At 40.0% G+C, this 16,304-nt stretch overlaps 1 protein-coding gene across 1 annotated transcript in view; it reads left to right on the forward strand.

The window, feature by feature from the left end:
* Positions 1 to 11,446: 11,446 nt before the first annotated feature.
* Positions 11,447 to 16,304, forward strand: part of LOC105453318 (diacylglycerol O-acyltransferase 1) — a 92,131-nt gene continuing 87,273 nt past the window's right edge. The window contains exon 1 of the mRNA XM_011695159.1: positions 11,447 to 11,956. Within this exon, the coding sequence (XP_011693461.1) occupies positions 11,835 to 11,956 (122 nt within the window). The 5' untranslated portion in view covers positions 11,447 to 11,834. The remainder of the gene's footprint in view (positions 11,957 to 16,304) is intronic.

Here is a 16,304-nt window from a genome sequence, read left to right on the forward strand (position 1 = left end):
TTTTTCTTGCGTTAGCTCTCACGATCTCACGTCGATTTTTTTCTGCGTGGATGTTTTACTCTTTTGGTGGATGTGATTTGGTCAATCTAAATCTATCGTTTGCTTTTTGTTTTTAAATCCCAATTGAGATATAAAAGTCTCTGTCTATGGTTCTGTCGGCCATAAAAGAAGCACCGAACGAAAGTAGTATTTTTTTTTGTATCAAAAAGTCAAGCGAAAAGGGAGGGGAAGGGGGTGAATTCACGTATGGCCTATGCGGACGGGCGGGCGGGCCGGGACGCTTTAATTTAGGGAAGTCGACATGCACGTCGAGCGCGGACGTTGATTTACCCACGAGCTCAGCGGTTCGATAGGAAAACCGAGCAGACATCAAGCACTGGTGCGTGGGACGCGTACAAAGGATACTGCTCACCGCTTTGTGATCGGAAGCTGTCAATATTTGTCTGCGTCGGGTAACAGAGAGGCCAGCAATGAACCGTAACGTCATCAATTATCTCTTACATACCACCACCAAACGAGCCGCGCGTCAAATTTGTCCGTCCTACTTTGGCCTCCTCGTCTGTGATCGTGAACACTCGCGTGGCCCACCTGGTGGCCTCGATCGGCCGAAGGATGCGGAAACCCGATGGGAATCGTCCCTCGACGGCCGAGAGCAACAATGACTCGGTCGAAACTTCAATTCGCTCGATCAGAGATTGTCGGGAATGCCGAGTCCGATCCTCCAATGGCGAATCGATTTCTCGCGCGTATATTGTGTGCTACACACGTGGAAGTACTCTACGGCTTGGCGCGAGTGCCCTCGAAAGATAGTTAGGTCGGGCGAACGCCCGGAGAAGAGAGAATGACATTGGGGTATTTCGCGTAGAATATTAGCGAACATTGGTGTACCACCTTGACCGACATGTCAAGGTCCTCCACGTGGTGCTGTGAAAAAGCTGTTGATTTGAATTCATTCTTTGAATTAGGTTTGTACGATGACCCTATGATGAATTTAGCTCTGTAGTAGATTGCATTACGATACATATTTTTTGATTGCACGTCTGACATTTTTTATCGGCAAACTTCCGCAAATTAAAAGGGAATAAAAATAAAAGTCGGAAACGAAATAAAAGATCGAGAAAAGAGAAAATACGTTCTCTCCGTTCCATAAGTTTTACGTTTACAAATTTCATTCGAATTTCCGAATTTCCTGTCTCAATCGACGATACCGGATAGACCGATGACATCGAACGTGCGCAACCTGGGTACATACACACGTATTACATATTTACCTTGGTATCGGCGAATAAAGCTCGCGCGTTTTGCCTTATCCATATTTAGATGACAATGCTTTACATCAGAGACGATACGGGCGAAGTGGCAATACTCGGGAGGAGTAAAAGTCGCTCTCGTGCGCGGTTTTCGGAAAATCGGAAAGCATCTCCGCGCTGCTTGCATCGGATTCTCGTGACTCCGCAATGAGACTGCAGCGGGGCGACGTGGAGGATCTCGGGACACCGAGTGCCGTAGCTCTCGGTTCCCTCGACCTTCGAAGGCGTATGTATCCGAGCTCGTAAAAAGGATTCGCCTTTCAGTCGAATCCCATCCTCCCCTTTTTCCCGTCCCGCCTTCGATTCCGTCTCTCCTGGGAGAGAGGGTGAGATTCGTCGAATCGTCGAAACGGTCTCATGGTTTACACATCGTGACGGTGCGCTCTCGTCAAAACCCGTAAAAGCTCTCGGGGACGATCGACTTTCTGAGAGCTAGCAAACGGTCAAGGAGACCCTCCTCACCGTTGCCGATTCACGACCTCGTGAAAAGCTGCACCCGCCGCAGTCTCGGCGCTCGTCTTATTTTCCTCCCTCGGTTGGCGCCGACGGCCGCGGGAGCGCGGCGCGTCGATTTTGTTCCAAATAATAAATTTTTTCGGCCCCCCGCGAGAGTCCATGCACCGTTCACTCGGGTCGATCAAATACGCCTTGAAAAGTTCTAACAACTGTTTTTTTCATTTCTATCAGACGTTTTTGAAAGTTTCGAAGACTCATTTCCGCGCGGTGCCTTCGCCGTTTCCGTTTGTAGAATTTAGGGGCCCGATAGAGGGAAAAAGTTTTAGAGGGAAAAAGCCCCCCCCCCCGTGCAGCAAATAACACCCGTTTTGATATTTAATTCGAAAAGTTCCTCGCAACGGAGAGATTGCATTTTACTAGCGGGAAATCTTGAATAAATGCCAAGTGCATTTGCTATTAAAATCATTTTACATGCAACCGTGGTATTTTTTAGATAACTTGAAAGGAAGATCATAATTTTGACGTAGAAAATTTTAATTTTTTTTTTTGCGGATTATCTTCCCGCAATGCCTGTCAAAGCTCTTATTTTACTTGCATCAGTAGATAAAAAGAATTGGCCGCAAACCAGCACCCGATGTTCGCAAACTCAGTGTATTTCTAAACCAACTTCGTCAATACATCCCGTTTTATCCTTTCTGAGAAAGAACTTTTAATGAGTTCGCGTACACTGTTTAAAGATTTAAAGTTTTGCGAGCTTCAAAGAGATCGTGCCATGCTTCTCTAAAGTATTACAGGCAAGGCGGAGCATTATTATGACGTACAGAACGTCTGCGATATTACATCGTAAAAATTGCCTCTGTATATTAGTTCCTCGCTGCCTGTTCCCTATCAAAAACTCAAAGAGAAATGCATACTGCGAACTGGCAGAAAAGAAAAGGGAAGCCTTCGAACGTCTAACAAGATTACACGAATCTTTTTTTAATATCAAGAAATAATTTTAGTTAAGACTTCATTTCGGCATTTACGTCTTCGGCAGCAAAGAGGTTTGAGGCTACCATAAAAGGAAAACGAGATTTAAACGTACGCAATAATCGAACGACTGCCAGCGAAGGAGTGATGCCGCGAAACACGATACAGCTATTAAAATTGCATTCCCTATTTTATACGTTCCGAGCGTTCAAGTCTCCTCACCGTAAAACTACGGAGAAGAGAACGGGCGGCGCGGTCACAAATAATTGCTAAACGTGACGAGCATCGGCGAACGGCGGCCACGGAGAGGGCGGAAACGAGCGATCTTTAATTTTAAGTAGTGTGTGTGTATTTCCCGGGCACAAAACGCGGTAGAAGATAGTTGCGGCAAAGTTGATCGCACGAAATTGGCTAACGTCGTCGACGTTGCATCGCGTCGCGGCTATGCGAGCACACTAGGTATTCACACTGTAAAGCAGATACATAGGTAATAACGGGAGACGCTGAGCCGCCGTGGACGACGCGGCGCATACGCTCGCCCTATTAGCATACAATTATCTTTATGCTTCTTTTATGATTCACATTTAATGCCGGTTTCGCCACCACCATCACCAACCACCGTACCTGGCCCGTCGAAACCGGCGTTGTCGAAGTTGGCAAACTTTTACGATCGTACTTGTTTCGAAACTTAACGCGTGCCCCCGCGCTATTATCGGGCCTACCACAATTCGCTTGCACCCTTGTTAAACGTGCCCCGGAAAGTACTTCCTAGAAACACGGCGCTGCACGAAAATTTATCGTCACACGTGCGAAACCAGTCGACAAATGCGATACGCATCGATTATATTGCTTTGTCGCGTCAACGTGACGAGCCTCGAGATTAAACGACGACGATAAGGCTATTGTAATTGACGACTTTTTATAATGCTGTGTAAAATATGACATGAAATATAATGTAAAATATGAGAATAATTTTCAATAAAATATTTTGCTGTGTTTTCTACACGATGTGGGAATCGTGTTTCTTTCTCGCCCCTTTTATTAAGTAATTCCAGTAATGCGGCACGAGCCACATATTCGATATTTCAATATGTGTCGACGATTGTCGGTTCGGGGTCTTGACGTAGATGCATTCACGCGATTCACGTTAGGGCGTATGACATCGCGTGACTTTTCTCTTTCGAAATGGCGGAAGGGCAAAATCGAAACAAATAAAATACAATAACGGAAAGGCACGTATCACGTTATACCCCGGGATAGTGCCGTACTGTTACATATGGTCTATGGCTACGATCGTACTTCCAATGACCTGCCATTGCCATCGGCTACGGCTACCCATTAATTTAATTACTACGCAACCATTCGCGCATGCAGGCCACCCATTTCCGCTCTTTATTTCGAGTCATTTGTGTTTTACTTTGAAACGGCGGATCGAATTTGCAAAACACATACATATACGCACGAGCGCGTTTTCAGAACACTGCTCCCACGGCTCCACAAAATTGCACATTTTCCGTCAACCGTCGGCGAAATAAAATATTCGACCGCAGGCGGCTGCCATTAGATTAATGGAGGTGTCTATAATAATGTATTCTTCATTAGACGTAGTAAAATATATTATGCATACAGAATATCCTAGCGTACCGTTATGGTTAATTTTTTATTCTCTTTTCGTTGACAGTATGCGCTCTTTAAATAATTATAAACAAAATTAAATAACTTCAAGGTAAAACGAAACCATTAGTCTTTAAAAAATTAAAATAACTATCCTATTTTCATGAAAAATTTTATGAAAGATTTTCGGAATTTTACCGTATCTTAGAAGTTATTAGATATTTAAATGTAAATGTAATTTTCTTCAAATGTGACATTGACTGTGACATTATAAAATATGACATTATAAAATGTTGTGTATGTTTGCACGCATCACGGTTAAATTTTATCGTGTTATTTTTTAATTATTAGTATTGTAGACGTCACATTTCCTGCATATCCTACTAAATATAATTCACGCAGTTAGCGTACATATATTATTTACATTGTACTATGCACATTTTGTTATCCTAGCTTAAATGAAATTTCATGCACCGGATGGAACGTGAAAACGGAGATGCGGTTGGGTTGTTTGATATTCATTCCTTACTATTAATCGTGTTCAGGAGTCACCATCAGCGTAGACAACCGCCATGCAAACATACGCGAAGAGAGCCCGGCTGGCTGAATATCCTGCGATCCCGACGAGGCAGGAAGGTGTAAGTACCGTGTTAGTCTTACGGGTTATGTCGCAGCTAGCAGAGCTAACTAATAGCCTCTTAGCCTCGGCTTAGGGAGGATCACGCTGCAAGCGACCGCACCCTCCTTGGCTCTCAGACTCCGGGAGCAAGCCCCTTAACCCTGGATGCAATCCGTAAGCCTGCACCGGGGGCTTGTAAACGGCCGATTTCCTTCTGCTCCCGTCTGACGATAGATTAGTTTGCGTCGTTGACTGATTTTTAGGTCTTGACCTGAATATAGATCGCAGCAAACTGCATCGGAGTGCGGACTTCGAGCAACGCCGTATACATCTTCTGATAGTTTACAAGTTGAATTTGAAGCATTTGGAAGCGTATGTTCTTACAGAGCCATAAAATATTCTTCCAATTCCATTAACAGGTAAATTAGAAAAGAGAGTATTAATATATGTATAACTAGCGAAGTAAAGGATATGTCAGGTGTGCGCTTTTTTTTTTTTAAACAGCTTGAAAGTGTATTAAAGTAAAGACTATTCTGTACTTCGTACTTCGTGCTTGTTTCGAAGTTACAGCCATAAAAAGCGTGAAACTTGATAAAAATTATTCGGAAGGCAAAGAGTTGCAAAGAGTATCGTGTAATAGTCTATTTCGTAGTATCTAAAGCATTCTTGTGAGGTCTTTTCTGAATTCAGCTATCAAAAAGTTTCAAGTAGAGCATTAATAAAGAATGCGCTTCTCGTGTACTGATCCACTTGAAAATACGTGTGCACCAACACATGCCCGCTGCGTTCGCCTTTTATGCACGGCGCATGCGACATTTTAAAAGCAATAACCTTCATGGGCGTTTAAAAGCAAGTTTCTTAAAGCGTTAATAACGGGTGCATATGCATCAAATTTGCCCAATAATTTCGCTTATGGCGGGATCTTTATAGAAATTTCCGTGTGAAGCGACAAAAGAATTCATTGGGCAGGAATGATGCCCGGCGCGTAATAAACCGACGGCGCGCGGGCGGAATTTATTCACTGGCGTATCGGGGCGATCGCAATTCGTATCGATGCGAAAAGTTCGGCGGGACAGTTCGCTGCGACAGTTTCGTAAACTCCCGGCGGAGGCAATATAACGTCATTATCTCGCGGCGCGCACTAAAGAACCGAAGCATCGCGAAATTTATAGTGCCAATGCGCAACATCTATGTGTATCCTTTATCAAACGGAAAATGGAACACTCTCTCTTTCTCTCTCTCTCTCTCTCTCTCTCTCTCTCTCTCTCTCTCTTTCTTTCTCTTTCTCTCTCTCTCTTTTTGGCCGACGACAAAAAGCCGATAGGACACACGTAAACAAATCCACGGGGAGTTCGAGTTTGCCGGCTCCTCGACGTGCCATTCATTAATTAAACCCCCGTTTAAGTAGGCGAAGCATCTGAACGACGGTAAATAATGGGACAGTCGGCGACATGTCCCGATAAACTAGGGATGTCTGGGCCGTCCTAACTCGAACGTATATGCCGCCGTTCGTTTCCCTGCGAAATTAATTCGAGCCCGCGGGAGCTCGCCCAAAGAGGCCGGACTGCCCACCGGCACGCCAGTAATATTTCAAAGTGGTGAAAACCTGCCGATACAATGGCGATGTCGGGACTTGTCCTCTCTTTTAGGGCTACTAAATAAATTAGCCAGCAGGTGTGACGCCCAATCGTGATCGGTTTATCGAGCAGTTTTTCACGTCTCATTCGCGACGAAGCATTTTTATCGTTTAATTTAGAAGTGTCTGATAATGGCTATTGTTACTACTTTATGTTGCTTGGCATATTGTTATCTGTATTCTGTTGTCGAAAAAAAGTGTAATTATTGCGCATATAAAAATATATTTATTAATTAGTGTTCTTTATTAATAATTATGCTAAATCACAAATATGAAAAGAACGGTCGGAAAATATTACGGATATACACATAAGGTAAGGAATGGTCCATAATGAGGCCCATAACGGATAGCGGGCATTTAGCGAAGAGCACGGTATTTCCTGCGCTCGTGATTATGATAGTTTAATCGTCGACGTACTAATCGCAGCTCGTGATCTCGAGAATGTCCCTGCTGCGGGCAAGCGACGATGATACCACGTCGTTCGGGTGTACGGTGCCTGAATACGAAGTGCGGATCCCGGTGACTGAATCCGCCTCGGGGGGTGGTTTACAGGACAAGGGGGCAATAATCCCCGGGTGGCGGCGGTTCGACCAATATTGCGAAAGTTTCCGAGCTTGCTCTTGGAGCCGACTGTTAAAGTTCAGTCGGTCGTCTCTTCCGGAGACGACTGACACACGACCGCGAGACAATAAGGAATGCGACTCGATGTTCTGCAAAAGTCGCTAAGACATTGACGGATGCTCGCCATTTTTTCCTTGGAATATATTACGTTATATTTTAAGAGCGAAGTGCGTTTCCCCGCGCGTGTTTGTCCGTTCGCCAGACAACAATCGTGTACATTATTAAATGTCCCGTGCTCAAGCTGCATCTATCATCAGATAAAACTAAAAGTAATTCTATAAATTCTGTACGCAAATTTTTTACAGTACAATATATTGTTCTACTTTATATTGTTATAAAATCTAAACTTTTTTTTTAAATTATTTAATAAATATCAAAATAATGAAGATTAATAAATCTAGGATTAAATGAATAGGAAAAGATGTCTACGTTTTCAAAATTAATTTTATTTTATTATTGCTTATTATTATCAGATATAAAAATATAATAATTTATTTTTGTATCGAAAAGCGGTTTTAATTTTTGGGTTTAATATATTTATTATTGCTCCCAGTGTCAATTAAATCGATTGCCACCATATGCAGATCATGTGAGTCTAAAATTAATTGATATAAAATATTGTTGTACAGTATTCTTTTTTTTGTGATTTACGCAATCTGTGATTCCGATAATATTCTTTTACGCAATCTGTGATTCCGATAATATTCTGCGGAATTGAAGAGTTATTGAATAGAATTATTAAATGGTTGCTTTGATATTATTTGCATTGTAGGAACATTAAAACAATATGACGTGAGAAGTTTAGAATACAATTGAAGAGTTTAAGAATACAGTACATGTTTTAGAATACAATCTACAAATCATGGCCCGATTTAAATATTATTTCAGTAAAGTGGATTTTTATTAGAGATGGATTTACTCTGCCTTACGTCTGAAAATATAAGTGTCCAACTCAAGAGTCGTTACTGGAGGAAGAATTACATAATAAAACCTTTGTCGATTTTGTGCGACACGTAAAGCAGTATATGCATATAGGATCATAATGCTCGAAAATTTGGCCGTAAATGATGAATTCCGATGAGACCTCGGGGATATCAAACTCCAGCGGAATATCCCATCCTGCGCGCGCCCTAAAACACCCGTTAAAAGGATGGGTGCAACTGTAAGTGAGAAAGAGATAGCGGGCACTCCCAAATCGCTCAAACTTCCGGCGTTGGTTCGGCAGATGTCTACAAGGCGACGTGTAACTGCGAATGTGGCATAACGTGCTTGCCGTAACACTAGATAATACCTGCGGTTGGCCGTAAAGGGAGCTCACAAACGACTTGCATGCTTTTCCTCCCGCTGCATTTTCTCTATCGCGGCGCCCCAACGACCGCGCGCGCGGGAATGCGCGAGGAAAAGTTCGCGCTAGGAAACGCCGCGTCGAGTGTAGACGTGCTATGTGCTACCGTTGCTACGTGTCCGCTTCCGGTTTCTCTGGACGAGAGAGCGGTCCTCAGCCGCGCGGGATTGTTTGCGAAATTCCTGCGGAACGCGTTGTTAAATACACACTGTCGCCCCAATTTTGTGAGATTTAATTTGCGAAGCTATATCGCCGGCAAAAGGATTAGCATGGTTATATCCGGATGAAGGGCGGCAAAATTACAGTCAGCAGAAATACTTAAATCTACAGTTGTAGATAGCTGCAGACAATTTAGTGTTACTCCTTTTGTGCGTATCTTTTAATAAAAATGCGTCATTCACAATATTATATTTTAGAAATGTAGCTAAATTTTGATGAAAATATTTACGGAAAGATAAAGAGAAACGTCACGATTAAGTGTGATTTAAATTAGATATTTCAATTAGAATGCGTGAACGCGCCTTATCTCTCTCAAGCTGTAACAAAGTAACAATTCGATAGTAAGAATGCTGATAGTAGAGGGTAAAGTTCAAGAGTCTCTGTAAAATGGAAACGACCTTTGGATAACGGCGTACGATTACGAGAAGGGAAATGACTCTCGCATTTACAATAGTTTACATTTTACAATAATCTTGAACTCTGATGACCGTCAGCGGTGCGAAATGGAAAGCCAGATTGTACTGCCGGTACGTGCCAATTCGCTCTGCCGAGGTTTCACACAAATGCGATTTTCAACTGTGTGTCCGTGGGTAAATTTACCCAAGGGTGTATGGATAAATATGCGACTATTCTCTTTTTTCGTACATGAGGATTACGACAAGTAGTTTACCATCGGGCGAATGTTTGCTTGCTACCCTGCGGTCGATGGAATACTAAAGTTCTCTGCAAGATTAGTATTTGCTCTGCAACTGAATTGGAATTGTACTACAACAAGCCAAGAAACGAAAATATATAAAGTCAATTGCTTGAAGTTAATAAATTAATTAATTCTTTTATAATGCGTCTTTACGTATTATATGTATAAGTAATAAATGAAATTTTTGTGGAGTAAGAGGATGTAATTTTTCTACAATTTTATCAATATTCAGTACCGTTAGTATTGTTAGTAATTTTTATTTTTCTCATTATTGTAACGACAGATTTATATGACAACGTTAATAATTTTTTTCAATTATTTTGAAGAATGGTTTCAATTACTTCGCACTAAAGTCGTTAAAACGCAACGAACGGGGAAAGAAGTAATTCGCGGAGCGCCTTGTGTGTGTACACAACCCTCAGGGGTGAAGGATTTCGATTCGCTTCGGAGGGGAGAAAATCGGCCTAAGCAGTTCGCAGCACATCACGTCCCCATATAATAACGGATCGTGGTAACTCATAGGTACGCGTCACCGCTCGGTAAGCTCGCAATCTACGAGGGTAGATCCCTCATACATTTTCCAAGGATCTTTACGGGTTTCAGCAGCCTGCGCCGTGTGTACTTTAATTAGCTCGAGGTTCCTCGTCTCGTTTGGCTTGACGGTACCTTTCAACCTTCCGGCGACCGATTCCAAGCGAACATTTGCGAAATTGTCTCACGCGCCCGTGCACGGGCCTTATTTGCCCCGAACTTTGGGAGAGCTGGAAGTTACCCGAAATCGAAGTTTCGTGGCAAAGTGACAGCACTACGCTATCTGAAATCTTAATGGAAGTGACGACACGGTGATTACTTCGCCTCGTCGATGGCGAACCTTATCGCTTGGGATGTGTCACTATCGAATGTTTGATTTAGGAATGACCGACGATCCGCCACCTATTTTCGTCGTAATTGGATCGTAATATGTAGCAGATATCGGTTGATGTGACGAAATTATAATCTACCTTGTTTTTATCGCAATACATATAGGATGAAAATGATATTCTCGTAAACAGAAAAAGTTTGAATGTCTGATTTGTAATAGAAGTTAATAATAAACTATTATATTTATTATTTTCTTCTCTTTAGGGTGGCAATTCATAGACAAGTATATACATGTATATGAAATGTTATATATAGAAGCGGGGCATAACGTGTTTATTCGAAAAGATATTAAAAACTCGTTTAATATTCATATACATGTCAGACATGATTTCTTTTAAGAAAAACGATTATATTATGAAGGAAAATGTATCATACTTTAACTTTAGTAAAGTTGCGCGTAGTAACTTTTTATCAATGTCAAACCAGGGCAAAAGAGCTATTAAAATGTACGACTGTAAAATCGAAGTTGGATCGTAAAATCAAACTACAATAGATTGCAATTACGTATTTTAATTTTAGATGTTATCCAAAAAACTAAAGGAAATCGCCTCGTACGGAATTAATTTTACATTTTAAGAGAGTGAGAAAGAGAGAGAGAGAGGGGGGGGGAAGGGGAGAAGAAGCTTGTATTGTAAGTAAATTAATTTTAATATTCATAATTTAATTACCATTTATAAGTCTATAATAATTTTTAATTGATTATTTTTTCATATAATTACAAATAATCAGTTATATAGAATCGTAATAATTTTTCTAAAATATTGTTCAGTTATTCCTTAAGATATTATTAATTAATATTGTGCTGGTTTTGCTAACTGCTAACTAATTGCTCGAGATAATTTCAAAGGGCAAGTATGTGCACACGTGATTCGTGCATGTTCTAAGGTTCAAACCGATCAATTCGTCGGTGATGATATCCGTTGGAAAAACGAAAAATAGATAAACAATCGTTTGTCTGCAAAGAGGGAGAGAGGGGGAGAGAGAGAGAGAGAGAGAGAGAGAGAGAGAGAGAGAGAGAGAGAGAGAGAAAATAAGTATTGTTTCTTCAGCAGTATCGTCGATTCATCGTGATCACGTTGGGAGCGCGACAGGCGTATGAGTGAAGGCCGTGCGAAGATAACTTCACACCGCGCTCGCGGGCGGAGATAACTTCACATCGTTCGGCGGGTACGTGCTCTCACGCGTGAGTCGAGGAGAGGACTCCTTCGTTATCGGTATCAGTCGCCCGTTGTCGCCGCGCGTGCACGTCTCACTAACTCCGGAACGCGTGTGCCGGCTCCCGCTCTCGCTCTTGAATCTCTCTCTCTTTCTCTCTCTCCTCTCTTTCCTCTTACTGCGCCGACAAGCGTGACTCGTGGCGCGCTGTGTACCGGGGTCCATAACACGCGTGCTTCTATGCTCTACGTCGTCGCGCGCGATACGACAACATGACGGCCGAGAACGGGCACGGTGACTCTCGGATGCGAGCGCGCAGGACGAAGAGCGTCACGAGGGCGGAGGAGATCCAGAAGGTGGAGCAGAAGGTCCGCAGATCGCAGCCTGACAAGCCGTGAGTACGCACTGTCACAGAGACTGCCTTATTCCGCCGCTTTCGCCTAGCTCGCGCGCGCCTCGAGCCTCTCGGCGTTTCTCCGCGTATCGTGTTGCATCGCGATGATGATACATCGTTAATCGGAAGGGCGTAGACGAGCACGCGGAGCACGCCGGCGACGTTCACGTGCGGATCGTGAACTTGTCTACGGTAACGTTCTCGCCAAGTTACGCAGCGACGCGAGATTTTTCGTCAGACCTGTCGAGAAACGCACGACGTAACAAACGCGTTTAGTTTAACGTGCGCATGCCCGTCCGTATCGTATCTGGCGATGTGCCACGAGAGGGGATACCCCATTCTTGGCGAACGCCGCTCCGTCCTGCTCCGTTCCACCGTTCTGCCATCCCACTCCGATGCGTGCTGTAATCGATGCCGGAGGTCAGCTGCCCGGCCCGGCGCCGCGACATCCTGCGTGCGCGCGGCCGATCGGGCCTACAGCGAGTTTCACAGACATCGGAGGTCGCACGTTGCGCCGATCGTGAAATAATGAACTCTGAACATGCATGCCTCTAATGTTGGAGAAAAAAAAAAGAATAGCTGCGTACCGCAAAATTATTGTTTCCTCGTTTCGATTTTCGATTTTCACATTCCCACGGTTGCACACGATTTCCTTCGTGACGTAACGTTCTTGAGGGCAATGCGGATTGTTTAAGATTATCAGAGCCTGTACCTATTGAATATGACACGCGATATATTTCTACATTTAAAAGTTCTTATTGTAGTGTTTCTACAATAGAGTCGGTGTAGTAAGATTGCTAAATTACGTAACGAGGAATTATAAAAATATGGACAAAATTGTTCTGAGTTTATTATGTGACGTGAAATTAACATATTGCTTAATACGGAGTTTAAATATCTTGAGATAATGTTTGGAAGTCATATTTTATTCTAATAGGTTTTTTTTTATGACATGCAAAAGCATGATTGTCAGAGAATCGCATGCGAATATCATTCATGCATTTTTACGTAATACAGATAGGTTGAGTTTTATTTCTTGAGTAACATCGGCGATATCACTATTACAGACATCAAATTTTATTTCTAAAGTTCAGAATGAACTGCTTTGTCATGAATATCAAACTAATTTTAATTATGTGTAAGATAATAAAAAAGAATATGATTTATATAAAATCAAAACCATTTACATTTATTGTATAAATTATATGTATAATATAGTATATAAAATGTTTAATATGTGCAATAATTTTTTATTTTTTGCAATTTAAAATTTGCAATAACATCATTAATCTTTGCTTCATGCAAAATGCGTCGTACATATTATGCACGTATTTATGTGTACAACGCAATTTTATCCTTACGTACGTATATACGTTAGTTAACCGTGACTTCGTAAATAATAAATGTTCTTCAATTGACCTCGACATTGCAAGAAACAGCATTGAAACTGTTGTTACAGCTCGTTGAATCCACAGGGTGTAAAATTAGATGTCTGCATCGAGGAGTATCGATCATTTCTGGTATAAGCAATTGTTCCGAAGTTTTAGACACTTGTCTGACATTCTGGACTGGACAAATCTCATTCGTCAACCTGGGCTAAGTTTCTTCCCGATTGTGTTATAATTAATGCGCGCTCCTTGCTATTTCAGAGCTGCAACATCGAAACCATCTATTCCATTCTGTCGAAGTGTCTATCAACGAAGTCGAGTTAGAGACTTTGGCTGTATTATGCTTACAACTTCGAATGTAAATCAATCTTTAACGAGATCGCATCGAATTTGAAGAACTTGGAGAATAGTCTTGAGAGAAATGTAAAATTCAATCTTATAAAATATTCTAGTTTGACTGTCAAGACGATTGTAAAGAAGAATCATATATAAAATATTAAATAGGAGGTGAAGGAAAGGGAAAGAGGATTATAATACGGAATACTTCAATTTGATCGAGAAAACTCTACACGGATTTCTTTCGTTGATTTATATAGGATTCAACTTTATAATATAATATATGTATGTATTATAACATTCGAGGGGAAGGCTTTAATTTCTTTATAATGCTATATATATCACGTTTCGTCAGTTTAATCCTATTTGTGGTAGCTATTATTATTTTAATCATCCATTTCAACAGAATGAGTTCAACAGAGAGAATTAATAAAGTCAGTTCTTATACAAAAATTCTTACACGTGTTTTACGACGAGATAAAAACTTGTATCACAATCAATCAGTATAATAACAATAACTAGCATTTATGGTAACGTTCAATATTCATGAGCACCCGGTATGTGTACGAAGTCGAAGGATATCCAGTTTATTGATTTAATGTGTGATGGATTTCATTGAAGAATTAAATATTTTTTATATGTAAAATTGATATCCAAGATTGTGTTTGATAATATATTAATTGAATAATTTATACGAATTCATATTATACTTACAATTAGTCTATCGTTTTCTGATAATTAATCTATCAGTTATTGGTCTATCAGTTATTACGCGTTTTTTTACGAATGAGTATGAAGAAAATATTTTAATTACAGAAAATTTTACACCATGGAAATATCAGCATAACTAACTATTTCTCTTTTGAGAGCAGAGAGATAAATTTTTTTTAATAAATTGCGCGTTGTAGCGAAACATTTATTTTCAACTAATTGAAATCAGACGAAACAATCTTGAATGTATATCGAAAAGCGCAAAACGCAAATAAATAAAGTTGTCGTTCTGTAAAATATTTTTACTCAAATAATATTGGTAAAATGAAACGGTGTTGTAAAGAATAACGCGAAAGTTTTATATTTCCAATCTGAATGTTTCTCCCAATATTATGTTATATTTTTATTGTATTTAGATATCAGCGAATATTATATTATATTTTTATTGTATGTACAACTCAATACTTCTGATAATTAATTTCACGAGCAAGTTTAACAAACGGTATTCTCCAAAATGAAAAAAATATTAAACTTATAAAAAGCTTAGAGCAACATAAATTTATACTGTCGAATCACAATAGAAATCGTATGAATGATTTGAAATTACGATTCTGTCTCAACGGGTTAATGCTCGACGTATTCGGGAGCGTCGTTTCCGTCAATTAGATATCGCAAGATCGTAGGTCAAGGTTACGGACAACGAACTTTCGATCACGCGAATGCACAAACAGCGTTTAAACGCCTCCGTGCACCCCGGCGCGCGTAATTAACCTCTGGGTCGTACCGAGATTTTGCTTTAACTCCTCGGCAACCCCTTCGCAACATAGTCGTCACTCTTCAGTGGCTTCCGGAACCGCTGACGTTCCATAGAGTGGAATGCGTGGCGAAGTATGCGCACCGGAACACCATCTTCCTGTGCCGTTAATTAAAATGTTAATTCGAGTGACGCGGTAAAATCGTTCTGATGCGACATTGTCGCTAAGATTTTTCTTATCGGCCTACTCCGTTTCATATATATCAGCGAGTCTTCTTACATAAAAATGAAAATATAACTCACTTATTTTTACATATTTCTTTCTTAATGATCATTTGTTATTTATTTATTATTTCTGTAGATTATTAATTCTTTACAAAACAAGAATAATTTTACAAAATCAAGTATAATGTGAACTTAAATTATTCTTTAATTAAATCAATTTATATATATATGAAAATAAAAATGGAAAATATTAAAAAATTTTATTTCTCGAATTTTCATTTTTAAATTTTATTAGTAACACAACGTCTGTATTTATTGCTTTATCTTTTATATTTTAGTATTCATTCATAAAATTTTGTTTTAGTTATTTTTTATTGAAAAAGATAATGTGTTATTTATTTGATTAATAATGTTGTAGTTTGAAATATAATCTTCGTATATTTATATTATTTCTTCCTCTTTTTTTCTCTGTCTCTTGTACGCGTTCTTTACAATATTTCTTATTACAAACAGACTTTTGTATACGTTTGCACGTTTTTTATGTGAATTTAGAAACTTTTGTTATCAAGATAAACATTCGATTGGCCAAATATTCTATTGGCAATAGAATTTAATGGTCCATTTATGATTTAATTGGAAATAGAATATATATATATATATATATATATATATATATATACACATAAGTAATTATTATTATTAACAATTTTTATTACTAAAACAAGTTAGTAATAATATGCTCATAATTCATAAATAAAAAATTATCATGCTTTAAGTCTTTGTGGATTGTTTTCTATAAAAACATTTTTAATTGTTAAGTCATCAAAATTATTGAAATTGTGCTACAAAGTTTCGTCTTGGAATGGAGTATTTCAATGGCTATCAAATATTTGGGATCGATAATTCGATCAATTAAAAAAATAATCGTACAAGC

The sequence above is a fragment of the Wasmannia auropunctata genome, unplaced genomic scaffold (assembly GCF_000956235.1).
Source record: "Wasmannia auropunctata unplaced genomic scaffold, wasmannia.A_1.0 LD336000.1, whole genome shotgun sequence".
Taxonomy (NCBI): domain Eukaryota; kingdom Metazoa; phylum Arthropoda; class Insecta; order Hymenoptera; family Formicidae; genus Wasmannia; species Wasmannia auropunctata.